The sequence below is a fragment of the Boleophthalmus pectinirostris genome, unplaced genomic scaffold (assembly GCF_026225935.1).
Source record: "Boleophthalmus pectinirostris isolate CB_2022bp ecotype Guang Dong unplaced genomic scaffold, ASM2622593v1 HiC_scaffold_8, whole genome shotgun sequence".
In the NCBI taxonomy this organism is placed as follows: domain Eukaryota; kingdom Metazoa; phylum Chordata; class Actinopteri; order Gobiiformes; family Gobiidae; genus Boleophthalmus; species Boleophthalmus pectinirostris.
The window spans coordinates 26,336,948-26,356,701 of record NW_026571515.1 but is presented as its reverse complement, the minus strand read 5'-3'; the positions used below and the strand labels follow the sequence as shown (position 1 = coordinate 26,356,701).

Here is a 19,754-nt window from a genome sequence, read left to right as displayed (position 1 = left end):
CAGTCATAGTAAACTTTATGTCCTGTAGGTGAGTCTAAGGGTGTGGGCTTGTTTAAAAGATGAAAAGTCAACATATTATCTGATCTGTGTCAACAATAGCGTGGCCTTTCTAGTTACACATCAAACTCCTCAGTGCAATTGATTGCTCTGTCTTTGGCTGAACCACTTTTGTCATGGGTTTTATTGTTTCTGGAATAATCTCACAGGCCAATGGGAAACACTATAAAAGCAAAGAAGGAATCTGCTTTTACTGAATGACTGGTGTACAAGAGATTACAGCACTCTGCCAGTACCAGGTGCAGTAAAATTATGTAGATTTCAGGCAAAATGTTATTTTTCTCATTGTAATTATTTAACACACCAATAAATAAATGTATTTGATTCATTTAGAAAGTAATACAATCTAAATTGTTTTTGCGTAATTGTGTGCGTAAAAGTTCAAAAGTTCAAGGCTAACATTAACTCCCAAGGAACCAAAAGCCCTCACAAAAAAGTTAGAAATCCATTATTTAGGCTCCAATACTACAGATTACCTCCCAATCCGGCCGCTAGAGTGCGCCTCGGACTCATTGATTTGAGTGCCTCTGGTTTAGGGCTAAGCAAGAGTGAGAGAGAACCAGAGGGAGTCGGGGAGGTCGAGGCGGTGGGAATGTACTGTAGCTCGGGCTGGGAACTGTGAAGGTTGTCCTGGTCGGTCTGGCAGCCCTCCCTTAGCCGAGCCTTTGGAGCAGCTTGTCGGCCTCTTTGGCTTGGACTCGACAGCGTTTGAAACGTAGGACGGCGACTTACGTGCTGGACCGAACACGGCGGTAAAAACTGGATTTCCACTGCAGTATTACTCTTTGGATATCCAATGGTGAGTGTATTGCTACTGCTGCCTCCCTCAGCTTTTCCCGCGGTTCTGTTTGTTGGGCAACTGCTCCGCACAATGTTATTTCTTGCAGATCGGAAAACGAAGTAAGGCAATAGCAGTCGGACAAATGCCAACATCTGACTTGTACTATGTCTGTGTGCCGCTGTGATGATTGCTGCGGCGCTGGGAACTGTTCTGCAGGACTGTGCGAACCAGCCAGCCTGCTCCTTGCGCACACGCAGGCACTTCACTAGACATTTTAACTGTGACACTTAACTAGGATCAAAAGCTGTTTAGTGGTACGTAAAGCAGCCATTAGCCCTTTCACGCCAATTCCTTTGAGTCCATTGACCTGTTTAGAGTCCAAACATAATGACGTTTAGCTGTTACGAAGTCAGGCCCAGTGTGGAGACCCTGTTATTACTACATGCCAGCTTTCGCGCACATCCTCTAAGATACAAGAGCCACAGTTCCTGGCCCCTAAGTTGGCCAGCGGAATGCTTTACTCTGTAAGTTGCTGTGGGTGCAGGAGTGTGCTGAGTGCACCATCTCATCCACACTGCATCTGGGCTATAGTTAACACAGTGCGATTTGTTTACGTTTATCTAACTTAATACAGGGCAAACTCTATGATTGCAGACCACATTTGGAAATTAGGGAGCTGTCGCTTAAGTATGTAGGCTACTTGGTGCATCCTGTTATGTAATGGGTTGTTTCGGCCGATTGCCCGCAACCAAACAGCCTGGGCCTACACGTGTTAAACCTAAATGCCATTTTGAACATCAAGCATTGTTTTGATAATCCGTCTTTTAAGGTTTATTGTCTATGGGGCAGGAGGCCAAGAGGAGCTGCTGTGTCAAACAACCTTATCTTGATGTCATTCCTGATAGGAGCATAATTGAGATTACCCAAGAAGTGTCCTTCTGTCAGACTTGTATCAAAGGTGACTGTTACCTGTTAGTTGGTCCTGAACACCGTGTCTGGAGCTCAGTCTCCACACATTTACCCACAGTTCCCCAGTAGATCACATGCTAAGCTGATGCTTTCAAACTTTTGGGTTTTTTGTGTCACTGTAAAATGCATATTGAGTTGTCTATTGATCCAATCACTTTAGATGGATTGCTAACAATCTAGTTTAATCTATTGAAAGAGCTTATTCTTTCTAGCATGGGGCTTATTATAATAAAAGGACAGAATGTTTTGGCTTTAGGCATAAACTAATTATTGAGCAGGGCTGTTGAGAGTTTCCATTTTGTAGGCTATAATCTCATGTAAACATGTTTTAGTTTATTTGTAGTTTCTGTAGGAAAGTAAGTTCTTGACTGGAGCTCTGGTTAAGAGGCCAGCAGCTGCTGGAGCACTTGATTATGATGAACTTTTACTACAGTCTGGTAATGACATTGTGGTTCACAGGCTCACAGACTGGTGTCTATTGTTCATGTCATGTGCAGACAGTGATGGGAAGAACACTTTGAAAATGCATTTAATTACAGAATGCTGTATTTTGTAATCAGAGTACCGTATTCTGAATACTTGGAATACTTTTACTTTGGTTGTTATACATTAATTTATGTCTAATTAGAGACAAAAATTCCACATGCATGCTCTTCTTTTTTCCCCCAATAATACTGTGCAGGTAAAGCCAAAATGACATGATGAAATTCCACCATGTTTTTTTTAATTTAGAAAAACAACTGTATTCTAAATACTACCAAATGAAAAAGTAATACAGATATTCAAAATTAGTATTCCGAATACGTATTTTCGGTACATGAATTCAGTTACTGCCCAACACTGTGCAGATGGCTGTTTGTCTCAGCTCTGGCAGAGATTTGCTTATTAAGTTTAGAGGTTAGCAATGTCCTTGACATGTGCTGCCAGAAGTCAACCGTAGTGAGTCATCAAAGCTAATGGGGAAGCATGGACAATTTAATGTGGACTGGAGAGCTCTTGATCTCTGATGGTGCCCACTCAGGAGGTCTTTGTTGTCAAATAGAGCACACCCATCCTTATCGACTCGAGATGTGAGGCTCAATAGCAATGATAGAGTCAGGCTGGGTGCTGTCCTTTGCACCAAGAAGAGTTTGGTGAGGAGTTGGTGAAAGCTGCTAGTGTCTCTCTTTGTTCTTTTCTATATTGTATGGCTTGAACAAGCTGCTTCAGATGATTGCTAGAGTAGATTTGATTGTCTCAACCTTAAACTCCATGAAATGGTTTCTGCTTTACAGGAGATGGAAAGTGTAGTGACAAGGCCTTTGCTGAACATTATTCCCTGGCTGTGTTTTTGATTGCTTAAGTTCTGCCAAAGATTCTTGTAGAAAACACATGACTACTCACAGAATTGCTCACAGCTAAACAACTGTTAACTAAATATTTTTTATGTTTATTGTAATGGTCCTGAAATGTCTCCACTGTCCATGTTGTGACCACTCAGAGCCATTATGTGTATTATGTTTGTATTTTCCAGGAAAACAGGTGGAGAGAGGGGCGATGGGCGGAGGAGTATCGCTCTATCTATTATTGAGACACTCACAGACTCACCTCTGATGCCTCTGGCAGCACTGAGCTCATGGTGTGTGCTCGCTGGGATCAACTAGTGGCCTGGCCAACGTTTCAATACACAACAAAGCCCACACAGGTGAGAGATGTTAAAGTCACTCTAGTGTTTGAGTTGTGACTTAACGTCTCTTGTATTTATGGTCTAGGATGTCGTGGGCCAGAGGGCTCTTTGTACGAAGAGTGGACGAGCGAAAAACAGCATGGGGAGAGCGCAATGGCAAGAAGCGAAAAGACAGTTCCTCTCTGTGCCACCCCCGCTACATGAGCTGTCTGCGGGACACTGAAGACCTCGACTCACCTAATGCAGCCTCTCAGCACTACCCTAGTGGAGCGGGCACCAGCGCAGGCAACTACAACCTGCGCTGTGTGTGGCAGGAGGACCACTACCTGAAGAAACCCACAGCTGGAGATGTGGGTCTGAAGGCTGTGGACCTGGGCTTTGAAGATGGTGACGTGAAGGGTAGAAAAGAAGAAGAACTGGGGGAACGGGGAGAGGGCAGCTGTAAGGCCATGAGTGCTGCAGACTGCTGGAGGAGAGTAGTTTGGGTTTTTCAGTCAAAGAAGTTTAGTTCAGCCAAGCTGGAGCGCCTGTACCAGCGCTACTTCTTTAGACTCAACCAGAGCTCTCTGACCATGCTGATGGGGGTGCTGGTGGTGGTGTGTGGGGTCATGTTGGTGTTCCACTGCGTCAGTGCGAGTCCGGACATCGCCTATATCTCCGTTCTCTCTGTTGCCATGGCACTGTTCCTGGCTCTGATGGTGGTGTGTAACCGTAATGGCTTCCACCAGGATTACATGTGGATGGTCAGTTACCTGGTGATGGGCGTGCTGATCGTGGTACAGGTGTTTGGGGTGCTTATGGTGTACCCCCGAAGTGCTTCGGAAGGCGTCTGGTGGACCGTCTTCTTCATTTACATCATCTACACTCTGCTGCCTGTGCGCATGAGAGCTGCGGTCCTCAGTGGAGCAGTGCTGTCCACCATCCACCTGGTCACAGCCTGGCTACTCAACCAGGAAGACAAGTTCATTTTTACACAGGTACAACATCATCTCACTGGCTGTTCGAATTGCTCATATTAAAGCCACAGTATGTAACTTTAAACCCCCAAAATTAATCAAAAATGAAAGCATATTTTTTCAGTGTGGTTGTGTTTATTGCACTGAACAATGTATAAAAACATGCGTCCTTACTGTGAGCAGGATTGCATCTCCACAAACCTAATTCTTATTTGTCCTGGATTAGGGCCTCTATGGAAATGTTGTTCCTTTGGCTATAATATTGCACAGTATGGCATAAAATATATCTATTACCATAGACAATTTCCAGAAGCATTTTTCCATTTCCATGGAATCATGCAGGTGAAAGTTACATACTGTACCTTTTTAAATGCATATATACAGTAGATTTATTTTGTTTTTATTAAAAAAAAAACAACATACTTTACAACAACAAAATGTCTTTCGTATTTAAATTGTTGCATCTATAACACAGACATGTAAACAAATGTGTGAATTTAGAGCCTGAAAGAGCCTTAGTTTGTCTCAAATGTAAAGAGTAAACAGTAGTAGCAGCAGCACCCTCAGAAGTGGTGGCTACATTTCAATGTTTAGAAAACCTATAGAAATTCATTTTCAGTATTTCTAGTAATTTATTTCACATCCAGACACAACAATGAGGTACATAAACTGTGTTCACTGTCATGTGGCATACATATTCATATGTTTAACTCATAGAAGTATAAATACATGGTTTAACTACACAGTCTTATTCTACACTACTTTAGAGCTTGCTCAAATGCATAGTCAGACCAAGAAATCTGTGGTAGTAACATGCAAATGCTTATTCAGAAACAAAACAAAGCTCACTTTCTCTAATTGGGACCTATACAATTGAGCACAATGTTGTCACTGTACTCGCCAGTGGAAACGCCCTACTTTCTCTCTCCATCAATATGGGGCAAACAGTGTAGCAGGACGCTTCTTCACCACTTTTCAGAGGTGCCATGCTAAAAGTAGATGGTGCTGTAGATGTTGGCTGCCTCTCAAATGAGCTTTTTAATGAGCTTGTGTTTTGAGCTGTGTCTTTGAGCTGGTAGCAGCTCTGAGTATGTTGGAGGTCGTCTGGGTTGAGTGAAGCCTTTAGCAGCATTATGTGGAGAAATATCATGATAATGTAGCATGGTGCCATTCCGATCCGCTATCCCCCAAGACAAGGAGGCTATTGTAGTCAAATGAAAAAGGGTGGGATACTGAGATTGTGCAATGAAGTTGATGCAAAACAACATGATTAGTTCCTCGTATTGGATTCTGAGGAAAGGCATAAACAGATTTTAGAGGGTTTAGCAAAGAACACATGGAAGCTATTGAATGCTTTACTGTAGTTTTTTGTTTATTGGACAATCTTTTTGGGACAGTGGTAGAATTAGGTCAGCTCATGACCTTAATTAATATACAAACTTAATAGCAGCCAGAGGGGGAAAAAAACATGTTTAGAATGGGACAAAGATTTACTGTATAAACTAATTCTTAACAGCATATGTCTAATATTGTTTAATTGTGTTAGAGTTGGCCTTTAACATAGTTCTATCAAGGAAATTATATTATCCACTGAAAACTTTTCCTGCAAGGCTGTAACATACTAAACTGGAACTGCCAAATAGCAACGTATTTATTTTTGTTTTATTTAAAAATTATATCAATTATTATAGTAATACAAACCATCAAATATGACCAATAAGTCTTTGTTTCTAAGGCACTTGGAGTTAGTGCTGTATATAGTTATATTTTTAATTTAAAGGTACACTATGTAACTTTTTGGTTGTGGGTTCGTCACCTGCTTGTTTCTGTGGATCGTCTCTGTCTGGAATGTTCCACAGTATGGCATTAAACAGATCTACTTAACATTTATTCAATTACAGATTATTCCTCAAAAATACCTAGAAAAACACGCTTTCTGACTGTGAGCAGAGTCACCTCTCCACAGATCTGACCTGTAACTTCATCTGGTTTTGTCTCCATGATAATAGTTTAATGCCATACTGTGAAACATTCCAGACAAAGCAATAACATCTCCATGGAAAAACGCATTTGACGGACCCTCCACCAAAAAAGTTACACAATGTCCTTTTAAAATGTCACAGAAAAGTATGAAAAGCCTGTTATGCAATTTTAGTCTGGCAGTTTTTTATTGTAAACACGAGAACTTGGATACTATTGACCAATTTGATTTTATTCTTTTAAATATCTAGTTAGAGCACATTCAACAAACATACTTGTCTGTTTGCCTGAAAGGAGTCTTGCTTTTCCCTCCCAAACGACAATATTAACCAACCTGACGTGTGTGGAGCCTGCTCTGTGAATAAGGCAATATTGACTTAGCAATGCTGGTCCACTGAGCTTTGTGTTAAGTGCCATGTCCCAGCCCAGACAGTGCCACACAGCGAGAGGCTGCTCTGCTGGTTCTGTGCACAGGGCTCTGGTTGGCTCTAGTCTGATGGATCGCTGCTCTGCCCCAGGGCTTGGACCCCAAACGCTCTACGTTCCACTTCTCTGAACAATCAATGATGGGACATGGGCCTGTGATGTTGGACTGAGCGCTTACTGTCTCTGTTGGGGTTTGATAGAGAGACTGAAATAACATGAGTTGTCTGAGGCTGTCTAGTGCTCTTACACACTTCCTACTTTAGGTTTACACTTAAAATCACTTGGCCTCAGATTGACTGTATTTTTAGCTGGATGTTGGCTGTCCTGCTGTCACACTGTTAATGTTTCTCCTTTTACATGCTGGAACTGGCACACACAGACTTGTTGAGTTATTGTGTTGTTGCGTTCTTCACCAATGATCAAGTATCTGGCAATATAAAAACATATATATTATGATTATGTAATTATTGATAGTTTTTAATGCTGTTTTGAAGATATGCAAAAGTTTAATATTAGCTATATTGTTTATATTATGAGTTATGACATGATGCTTTAAAATGAGGAGATAAAAAATAAAAATTTAACAAATTTATGTTGTAATCTTTCAGATTAAAGTGATATTTTTGTATTTTTGTCAAAATCACCCACTCCAAGTATTAATTAGTAATAAGTAATAATTGGCTTTCTTGTGGTTGCACTAAAACTTTTCTGGTGGTAGGTCTGTTGCCATCTTGTCTCCAGAGAGATGTTATTGCTTTGCTGAAATGTCCCATAGTATGCCGTTAAACATAACCTTTTTTGCATTAATTCCATTATATGTCTGTCTAATACTCAAAACTTCGAAAACATTGCATGCATTTTTAGTCTGAGCGGGGTCACACATCGGACCTGATGACGTCACCTGCTTGTCTCCATAAGTTTTATGCTATATTGCAGAACATTATAGGCAAACAATCTCCATGGAAAGAAACAGGTGATGAACTCTCTACCAGCAAAGTTAAATAGTGCGCCTTTAATAAAAAAAGAAAAAGAAAAAAAGATCCCCACAAAAACACTTTATCACCAACATACTCCATTTGTACAACTTCTGTAAATCTGCGTTCGTTTTACCCTAGACCTGAGTAACAGACGTGCAGCTCCTGGTGAATACTGGACCTATTGAGTCCATCACACGCTCCTCATCACACATAAGCTTCTGCAGCCCTCTGTGGCCCTGGGCGTCACATGGGCCCTCTTCTTGATCTGGGAAATGCTACTTCTTCTTCAGGGATCTCACCGTCCCCAGGCCTTGTTTCTTGTTCTTTTCCACAGTTTCTTTTCTTTTTTTGTACGTTCCCCACGGAGATGTTCAGGCTGGATCAGAGCTCAGAAGATGCAAGCCATGGTGATGACGAGGACAATGGGGGTCTTTGTTGAAGGACCTCCTCAGTGGGGCAGGGGGGGCAGAGGGGGTTATGGCACAGACAAGGGGACAACCATGGATAGTGTGAAATGAAGCTGGGCTGACGCATCACTCTGTGAAAGCCTGTCAGTCTTTTTCCTTTCTGTGAGTCAGAGAAAATCCTGAGATGAAGTGGTCTTTTATTGGTGAGCAGCTCATGGGGATTGTGTCCATGATGTGCAGACTTTAAAGAGCCTCCTCAGACCACTGCACAGATGGGATGATGATGGTCAAACAGAAAAGATTAGCTCTGTTCAAAGGACAGCACTGAGAAGTGGAACGCATTCATACATTTTAGAAGATTTTATGTAGGGTTAGGGTTAAGTAATTAAGAACATTTTCAAGATCAAGATTTGTGTCTTGATCTTGAAAATCTTCAGTATCATGTAGGTCTATATCAACTGTGGGTTTACATTTTTCTCCCATTTGTGATTGCTTTTAACAAATGTATATTTTTTGTAAACTGAATGTATAGTGTATTGTAATGTGATTGCTATGAGTTTTGTTTACACCATTGAGGGCCATGGCATGACCATTTTGTGTTTATACTACACATTGTTTTCTATATTATATGATATGGTGAAGATCTTTTATGTAACCCAAATAAACTGTAAGATAGATGCTAGATGAACTCTTAGCTAATAAACCTGGATGATCTTTAAGACTGTATGAAAATATTTTATTCATTTATTTATTTATTTATTTAATAGGGACAGTGCATATTAATTAACAACATTGCAGTGGAAATATGCCAGATTATAGCAAGACTGCTATAATCTGGCATGGTATTTTGAGGATTAAGGAGACAAATGGTTAACTTTAGTTGGTCCTAAACAAACAGCATCTCACTAAATTTCACCTTAGTTGTGTTAAACCTATGGTGATACAGGCATCTGGACATGGGACATGGGACTAACTAAACTAAACCTGTCTATTGGAAAGGAGAAGTTATTGGCACATCATGAGGTGAGGTTTGTTTCTCGTGTTTTTTCTGTGGTGGGCAGCTTGAGATTCATCAGGGTCAATTCATTATTCCTGTTTCGTCACTCATGTTACTTGGGTGTGCATACTTCATCCTTTAGCACACTTTGGTTAGTGTCTGCTGCAGACAGCTGTGACAGCTGAAGCTGTTCTGGAAAATGTTTATTTCCTGCCATTTGGCTGATAACCAGCATCTGTAGGCATTCATGTTAGCCATTTTTCTTTTAGTTAACAGTTTTAGCAATGTATTGAATTGGAATTTGAGTGAATTTTTTTTTCTAAATCATATGAAACCTAAGGCAAAGATTAAACAGATTGCTGTGTAAAGTGCCTCTTTATCTTGGTGTATCATTGGCCCAGTCATCTGAGGTATGATTCCACATCACAGTGCAGAAACTATGGCTGCAAGTCAAACTTGTTCAGCACAAATCGTCACATGTTCCACATCTCTCCAGGCTGTTTCTGTGAAAGACCACCTGTCCTCCACAGTGTTTGGTAGTCATTTTGCTATATGTGTTTCTATGCCCAACAACTGCATGCTTGTCTTGAGGGATTGCAAGATTTGCCAAACTATTGTTTTGTTTCTGAAAACACTTAGCCATCCGGTGTGGTAGATATCAAAGAGAGATTAACAACAAACAAAAAAGTTATTTTATGTGACATTGCATATTTAGTTAGGTAAGTCACCATCATAGAGTTGAGCTACCGGCTACTGCGTTTGCGGTGCACCTCAGAGGCATGCATTTGTGCGTTTTGTTTTTGTGAGTGAAATCTGAGGAAAAAACAAACCATCTGTTATGGGGACAACACATGCGGGACTATGGGAACATATGTGCACAGCACAAAACTAAAGATACTGATCAATGATTCGGCACAATCACAACCAAAGCATGTATAATGAATTTAGGCATTGGTCTTATGTAACAAACCCCTGACAATCATCACACAGTGCAGTGTAGCCTATAGGCTTCTGCTCATATGTTCTTTAAGAGCACTGTCGCCTATGTACAGTGACAGTCCAGTATACACTCCCTCTTTAGTCATGTATTGCAATATATTCATCAAACAAATTAGGAAACAATTTAAATCTATTTGAATATGACCTCATTAGAAGTTTTAATTTTAAGATTTTCTGCATTTAATTTTTTTCAGTTTGAAAACTGGTTGCTGTTTAAATTGTTCAATATAGTATTTAATGCTATGCAATGTTTTTGAGTATTCAGCTCTAATTGGGTAGTTTATGATCAATACTAGCTTCTTGTTGAAACAAATACATTAGATGTGTTTTTCCCATTTTCCTTTGCTCTCCCTCTCTTTAGAATCTGTTTGCGCTGAGTGTAGGAGAGCTTAGCTTGTGGCTACTATCAAATGGTGAGAACATCTTCAGGTACAGTGTAAGCCGAAACAATGAAGCGGCTCAAATAATAGATCCCCTTTAGTTGTAACCCCACCCCCTGTGAGAGGGAGAGCTTGTGACTCATCCACTTATTGTATTACCACCAGAGGCAGTGATACAAACACGGATAACTTGCACTCCCAACAACTGTGGTGAGCGCAATTACACCAGTGATAAGCAAAAATATTGCTCTTAAAATATGGCTACCGATAAGGAAATGATGACATGGCTATTAATAGCTGTTGGGAACTGAAGGCTTCTAATAACAGTGCACAAGTTACCAGCATCTAAAAGTAAATAGAGGGATCAACTCCTTGGCAGCAGGATGTTGGCACAGAGCCAGGAAATGTATCTATGAAGTCAATTAGTAGTGGTAAATGTTGATCTATGTGTTGTACATGTCCCAGAGCTTTGAGTGGGGTTCATTCACTGCTGAGTGATCATGTTCTGCTAAAACCCACCTGTCATATACGCCTGTAACAAGAGAATATAGTGTCTCTTCTACACGTGTCACTATCAACACCCCTGTACACTACTGATAGAACTCCAACTTTGTCCTCTATAATTAATATAATATCATTTTTATTTGCTGATTTGAGGTTATGTGGTATTTAGGCCTGTCACGATAAGAAAGTATCACAGTATCATTAAAAGGCATGAGCTGCAATAAATAAATAATATAATGTACCAGTAAATAGCCATAGACTCACTTATTTAAACCTCTACAGCTCAAATCTTATTACGTTACAACAAAAATATCAAAAATCTCCCCAAATTGTTCCAGCTTTCTATCGATAGTAATTATTGTGACAGGCCTAGTGGTATTCCATCCATTTGCCCTATCCCCCACTCTGTAACAGACTCACTCTGTAACATACTGTATATGCACAGAACAAATATTTTTGTAGGTGACATCATTTTTTGAAAATAAGAACAAGCTGGATGTGAGTTGAACATTATACAAAAAATAACAAGACCCCTTGTCCCATGATGTCACTACAGTGGCTCTGTGGAGAGTTAGAGGATTTTGTGCCTTTGCTGGATCCACCTAGAGGACTTAACATAAACATCAGCCACATTTGCCTGGTTTCACAATTATATTTATTGCTCGTACTCCCAACTCATGAGGATTTAAACCAGCCTCATTGTATGCATGGTCATTTGAGTCCAAACATCTTGTTAATTACAATGAAATATCTTTCTAAAGGGGACATATTATCTAAAATTGATTTATATATATATATATATATATATATATATATATATATATATATATATATATATATATATATATATATATATGTAGATATAGATATAGATATATATAGATATAGAGAGAGGAGAGCTGTCAGCTTGCTGGGCCTGATGTAAGACTTACATCATGACCCCTTTGACCCCTTTTTAGCTTAATTCCTATAAACAAATTCCTCAGTATTAAAAAATTTCATCTCTTCAAAACAGTGTTTCAGTTTTGTCATGTGGACGATTCTGTTTATGCCAAATGACAGTCAGCTTTACAGCATTCACCATTGTTGTCGTTTCCTACCTGTGCACCTGACAACTGGCATAAGTTTGATCTTTAAACAAAAGACGACATTTGCAGAAGAGCCTTATACTGCCCTTTGAATAAGTAGAATGTTAAATTGACTTTCATTTTGTACTGGAGTAATACCCTCATAATAAAAAGGCAGCATTCCTTTCATAATAAACACACCACATTTATCTCTGTCGCAGTGAATATATGACTGTGGCTCTTATAGCAAGTTGGGCTTAAAAGGAGAAGTGAGCTGCTGCTGTTCAAATGGGAATTCCGACATGGTTACCTCACTCACACAAATCATGCCATGAAGAAAGTGAGTCCACTGGTAACTTTCCTAATTAATAAAATATATTCATACATACTTAATAAAGGCTGTTTTTCTTTTGTTGTGAGTGGAGGGTGACTGAGGACAGGGGGAGTGTCCTGTTCTGCCCACTTAACCCCTCCCAGCTCAGGACCATTGTGACAAACAACATTGTGACACAGACCTAATGGACAGCAATACTATTGACAGCCCCAGAGCACATGACATGTGTTTTACCAGCTTTGCATGTAACACTTATGTAACTGCAGAATGTTATGGATTCATGACCAATGTGATAAAGGAAGACTATTAGAAATGGTTTTATATTGGCCTGTCATGATAATTATTATATCCACTTATTGTTCAGTATATGAAAGCTGGAACACTATATTTTGGGACTCAAAATGTATCCTGTGTACATTATCTTTGTAACAGTGGGGAGTTTTAGGGTACTTTTGTTGTAAAACAGTTAGATTTAGGCTGTAGAGGGTTGAGTAACTAACTTCTATGGCTAATTATTGGTTAATTCTGTTATTTACTGGTTGCAGCTCAGCCCTTTTGAATGATACCATCTATTGATAATCCTAATGGTTTACTAGGATTATCTTGCATTATAGTTTTTGTGTCAGTGGCATAAAGTAGGTTCAGTATTATCATTTATGGCAATATATCTCTGTAGCAATATATCATGCTTCAAAATTTCTTATCATGACAGGTCTATGCACTATATAAACTCTAATTTAAGTTAGACACGTTTATGATTTAGAAGTTGGGAATTTCTAGAATATGGATATTTCATGATTTGATTATAATTCAACTGGGCCATGCAGTTAATTGAATTTTAATCTAATTGACATTCAGTTTCGAATTGTCAGTTATCTGCCTGTGTCTTGAGGCAATAAATGTAAACAAAAATTAATCAATATGATGAAAAAATTTGAGTAATTATATTAAGAAAATATATCTTTTTTTTAAATGAAATTTTATTATGTCTCAATTAAAAAACAACAACAACAGAGTATTGGCTGTGGACCTCTCGATTAAAAAGACCCTGTTCATTCACCATTAGAAAAAAACTCTTAATCTCAAACTCAAAATACCTGAAATGAATGATGCTATTATTTGTATCCCATTGATCCCAATATTGTCATACTGATTATAGATTATGAAATTAAGAGGAGATTTACAATTTCCAAGCCAAACAGAAACAGGGAAAAAGCAAATTAATGTCATCTTCCATATTGAATTGCATAGACTAGGAGCAGTTGACTCCTAAATTCAATATTTGTATCTTCTGTTTTAACATTATTCCTCCTGAAAGTGATATCTTGTAGAGGAAATATCTGCCTTTGCCAGAAAGTCACCTAATACCTTTTATTAAATTCCTTCAAAGGTTTGACAGAGAATCAACAAACAAGAATACAACTGTCTGAGGATGTCTTGAACATGAACCAGAGACTATTGCATTTCATTCAGCTGCAATATTTTAGTTAGCCTTTCTTTTTTGGTTTCCTCCTTTGAGAAAAGCCCTACAGAGATTAGTGAATATTTTTAATAGCCGTATACCTGTCCTTGGCTGCACATTTTGTGATTTAAAGCTTAGGTACCCAACTTTATTTTTGTAAATCAGCAAATTATTATGTTTTTAATATATTTTTAAGCAGCACTTGGTGATAAAAAACAAATATTCAAAGTATTTTCTCAATTACAAACTTCTGCATTACTGCAGCCTGAAAAAAGCTGTTCTAAAGCTGTGCAAGCTCCTGAAAAGGCATGCATGTGAAAACTAGCAACGTGTCAAAGGTCAAAGGGTTAGAGAGAGCTCAGAAAAAGTTGGATAGATTTAAATACTGACGTCCTCCTTTCTGATAAAGATTTAACAAAGAATGTAACTTTTTTTTTTTAACCTTCGATCAGCAGTAAATACATTCAATCATTTCAAGAGGTTTCCTGAGCAACATAGATCTTGTACACACTTATTTTGTCAATTTTAAATCAATTCATAATAGTTAACAAAAATATTTCCCTGTAGTCATAGTTTTAGCCCGTAGTTATTACTGTGTAATTCTTAAGCAAGCAATTGCTCTCAGTTATTGTAGTGTAACTATATGGTACATTTAAATTCAATCATTTGAGAACTTGGTGTTCAATAAAGTAGTTTGATTTTGTTTCATTGATTGGTTTGGATGGGTAGGATTTACACAGAGTTTACCATCTTATTGGTCATTATTATTTAGAAACTCGTTTGTCTGACTGATGTGTGGCCTTCACAGAGCTTCACACAATCTGTGCCAGTGTTTTCTCAGAGATTACTCTCTGGCCTTACTGGTCGCTTGAGACCAATTTTGGTTTTGGGCTCAATCCACAATGAAAAAGGAGCTTCCATTCCAAGTGGCAGGGGCCCAAGATGGCACCACCAGGCCGCCCCCGCCCACTTCACTCAGAAACATTTATCTTTATAAGGAATAACAGTGTTCTTGTGACAGTAATTGTGCATCATAGTGTGTTCTATTTTTACCGTTGGCTGACCACATGTTATCATTGCAGTGCGTGTTAACGTTACTCCCTTTAAGTCATTTTGAAAGCTCCAGCAGATGCCTGTCATGAGCAGAAACAAACCCCAAAGTCAAGAGCATTGTCCCCTGAGTGTTGACTTTTTGGCTGTTCAAAGTTTATACTTCCAGCTTAAGCACAGGTCATGGATCAGAGCTTATTTTACCTTGGGCTGGAAATCTTTTATAACACTCCCAGATAAGTCTGTCCATTGATTGTTTTGAACAATAGCATTTCAGTGAACTGTATCTCTGAACAAAGAGTTTGTTCCACCAGTTCACTATTGTGTCGCATAAGTAAATCATATTTTGATAAAATTTTCTTATAGATTTATTTCCTCTCCTCACTGCTGCTGTACTTTTATTAAATGTTTGCCATTGGCATTTATCTATTTTGATTCAAATCAATCTTTTATATAGTGTCATTTTAAAAGGGATCAAACTGGAGGCAGGAAAGTTCCACTGTATGACTATCTCCATGAATACGAGAAGGTGATAAAGTTGCATGTAAAGATGTGAGTCTGTCCACATTATTGATGTTTTTTGTAATAAAAACAATGCTACATAAATAAATGCTAGATACATGTATTTAATGCCGTACTGTGGAATTTTCCAGGCAAAGCAATTTCATCTCCGTGGAGACTTATCATGTTTTGGACCACCCTCGAAAAAGTTGCATAGTGCACATTTAAATGCATGTCTAATCTTAGTGTATTAATGTCTGATATTAAAAAAAATAATAATGTATTTGATTAACAATGTTTGAAAACCTTGAAAACTAGCAGCCGTTGTTATTTACCAAGAATTAAAAGGCTTACCATACAGACTGATGAACTGGGTATTGGCACATTTAAATCCCCTAACATCAACATTGCCCACAAACGTACATATTTATTGTGTTCTAGATAACAACATTCTAGTGGCTGCCATACTTCTTGAACTCTTACCAAAACATACTTGGATAATATTGGTAATGCAAAATAGGTCTGCTGATTGTGTGCCAGGCCTATATCTGCCCAAATCCCTTTCCTTAATTTGCTCTTTAATGTTCTGTCCATCTGTCTTATTTTGTGAAGCACCTTGCTGTGAGCCGCACCTTATAAGCTAATGTTTGGACTTCTTTTAACTTCACCGCCAAGAGCTTTCTTCCAAAATAGACGAAGAGTGAGAATCTCTGGGCCCAGAAGACTAAAGAAATAAAAGTTTGGTGCATAGTCCAGTTGCTGTGTTTTCAGTCTCCATGTGTTGTGAGACTTGGGAGTGCCGGAGCTGAGCAGGCTGGGCTCACTGCTGGATTGTGAGGCCACGGTGATATTAGTGCAGCAACCGACACAACATGCACAGGATCAAAGAGCTACTAGTCCTGACAGAGTCACCCCCACAGCGTTCACACTTGAAGATTTATTCAAAAGCCTTTCTGAATGCCCTGCTCTAATCTGCAGACCTAGTGGTGACTAAGCATAAGTTGGCATTAACACAAGCTTTGTTCATCATGTTTTACACTGCACTTATATCCAGCTACTCTCACATGGAGACATCAGTCAAGAGCTGAGTCACAAATACTGATCATTGATCATGGAAGGAGGAGAGTGTGTGAATAAATTTGAATTTTTATTTTAATACTAAACAAGCACTGGCCTTAACCTGGATAACAACACAAGGCCTTATTAGAAATAAAATAATAGTTTAACTTTTAACATTTTGTTTGTGTTTTGGCCTAAACGACTTCCAAACTTATTGCCTTATTGCCAAACCCTAGTCCTGATCTGATTTTGAATGAGCTGTACGGTTAATATGAATTTAATTGAAATTGACATTCATTCATCTTTAATCGTCAATGATATTTTTTCAATCCTCGGTGAGCAAAAGCTTGTGGCTTGGAGCAGTGTTCATATTTTGGAACATTTACCGTTTCTGTTGTTTTACATGTCAATGATTAATTATTTTATCGGTTTTAATTTGACTAAAGAAAATTTAATCAAAACTTGTGATTGATCAATATGGATAAAATGATGATAAAACATTTGGCACATGTTTTTGTCCTATTGCCCAGCTCCTGATTAGTATATTACCTGTTTAGGAGAATTGGGCTCTGCTCAGCAGCTCTGTCCTGGGAACTGCAGGTTGTCCAGTGTCTCAGACTGAGAACTTAACAAAGTTACAGGTTCTCATTGTTAGGAGCCATCTGTTTGACTTTTCTGAGATAAGGGTTTTGTTTAGAGACCATGCAACTCCTCTGGTGGTCCAGTGAGCACAGTTTATCAGGACTATGGCCTGTGACTGAGGGGGACAATGGGCTGGCAGGTCGACGGGAGTCTGATGATGTAACGTGCACATGAGTGGATGTTCTCGAGATTGTTCCTGCTGATTTTCAATCGGGTGGTGATGATGTGGTGTCTCACACCTCTTGACAGCTTTGATCTGAATCCTGTTTGATCTGTTATTCTCTATCATCCAGTGTCAAGGAGTTCAGCCATGAAGCTTCTGTCTTCAGGGCTGGAGCCTCTCAAATTAAACACACTTCTTTGGTTGTTGTGATGCCGACTCTCACCAACTCCCTTTGGTATTTGCCCGCTACATCAAAGACATGTTAGTTTTTCAACCTATTAACTATGAATGGTTTTATTTTCATAATTACTCCAGAATTAGTATGTTTATTTGAAGAGAGATGGCTGCACTTAATGCCACTGAATGAGCTCTGCAGCAGTATTTGCCCATGGCAATCTAGTGTTAATAGTGTTTTGTTTCAGGTCCAGGTTGTTGGCTGGTCTGTTGTGGCAACAGAGCCCAGCCCATGTGTGTGTACAGTGTAAACCTGCACCACTGCCACCACTTTCACAGTTTATGGCTTTGGGTTTGTCACAAATGTTATATTACCAGGCCTTTTCAGTAGGTGAGGCTCTAGAGTTCACACTATGAACTGATAAAGAAGCAGGCTTAATAGAACTATGCAATGAATTCAGTTTGAGAGATAGTAATCGTCTCTGCAGTGTACAAGTCTGTGCTCCTCTCATAGACACAAATATATACAAACACTAGTTTGGCAACATACCAGCAGATTCATAAATACTGACGCTGAAGAGTCCTTTGTCTTGAAGCTGTGATATTGCTTTTAAAAAGACTTGAAGTGGGGTCTCTTTGTGCATGCACATGTATCATGTTTGCATGTCTTTTTCTCATTATTGATGATATCATCTTCAGAGGAAACACTGTGTGCTCTGGTCATGGGTCAAGTGACTTTCCCAGGCTGAGTGTGTCCCTGTGTGTCCTTGTGTGTAGTGCAGTTTACTGTGCTGTGTGTTTAAGCGGTGAGGGGAAGTCCACAGCACCAACTCTATATCCAAACTGTAGACTCAGAACTCAACTTACAAATAGTTTTTAAAAAATCCTTTTTAAGACATTGAAGTCCCAAGTCAGAGTAAATATGAAATTAAAATATTACATGGCATTTTTGAGAAACTATTGCTGAGATGTGATAAAGTTGTTTATTGTATCATTTATGTAATCTTGGAATAAGAGAATGAATTTAAGAATAGTTTTATTATTAGACCCCATTATATCAGATTTTGCCCACGTTCATAAATAGAGCAAACACAGCCTTTGCGTCACACACACACAGAGTAGTGCAGAGGAATGCTTTTAAGGCCGATGACCCTGTAAAGCTAAATGTATCTAAACTTCACTTGCTCCATCCAGAGATAATGCTGCTATGTGCTTAAAAAGAGCCATTGTATAACAAGAATACCTCTGCACTCTGCACATAGACTTGGCATTATTGCATTGTTTCCTTTTGCCATCTGTCATCTTTGTATATAACTCTAAACTACGCTATCCTAAACAAACTAATAATATTTGGCTGAGATGTCTTTCACCTGTTTATTATTGTTTGTCTGGGTTAATGTTTTATTTTAGTTTCAAAATGTATAACTTTTACTTTTTTTAAATGTAGGTTATTTTAACCTCAGCCACTGCCTTAACCTGCATATAGAGGACACATTTTTCTCGTTCTCAACATGTAGCCATGCTTCACATGAAAGCTCAAAACCTCCAGAATTCCCTCGCTGAGCTGCAGGGGCTGCACTAGCACTGATTAATAACTGGCTCCAGATGCTGGGGTTTACGTAGTGAAGATGTAGACCAGAGAGAGTTATTTTAGGTTTAAACCAACTGGATTTAGATATTGGAACTGGAAACCCAAGTGAGAGACTCATTTGAGGGTCATTCTGCTTTCATTCTCAATCTCATTCTTGACATCCCCTTTTATTATGAAAACCAAGTATAATGTCTATTTTAAATGCCAAGGAACATGTTTTATCAGCCAAACCCTCTTCGCCACAAGGAACCATGATTTATTTTCCTATGTCATTTTACTAGATTAGTTCATGACTCTTCATTAGAAAACACATTGGTTTGGTCTCTTTATGCAAAGGTTTCTAGTTCATATGTTAATGTAGTCTTAATTTGCTCCTACATTTAGCCCTTTTAAGGTCCTCCTCTATAGTGCATCCTAACTAATCATTATTTATTATTCCTGCTAAATCTTAATTAACTCATTATTTTACTCTGTTTAAGTTCATGCTACAATATTTGTAGTGCCAAGGTGACTTTAGTTTGAATGTCTTAATGGCTAATATTTCAGTATCACTGCAGTTGTAGCTTATATAAATTGATTTGAGCTATTTTTGGTTAAATTAAAAATAAGATG

At 38.7% G+C, this 19,754-nt stretch overlaps 1 protein-coding gene across 1 annotated transcript in view; it reads left to right on the top strand.

Moving 5' to 3' along the window:
- The first annotated feature begins 612 nt into the window (after positions 1-612).
- adcy6b (adenylate cyclase 6b) overlaps positions 613-19,754 on the top strand; it is a 34,699-nt gene continuing 15,557 nt past the window's right edge. The window contains exons 1-3 of the mRNA XM_020929950.2: positions 613-856; positions 3,321-3,491; positions 3,559-4,450. Coding sequence (XP_020785609.1) covers positions 3,560-4,450 — 891 coding nt within the window. The 5' untranslated portion in view covers positions 613-856; positions 3,321-3,491; position 3,559. The remainder of the gene's footprint in view (positions 857-3,320; positions 3,492-3,558; positions 4,451-19,754) is intronic.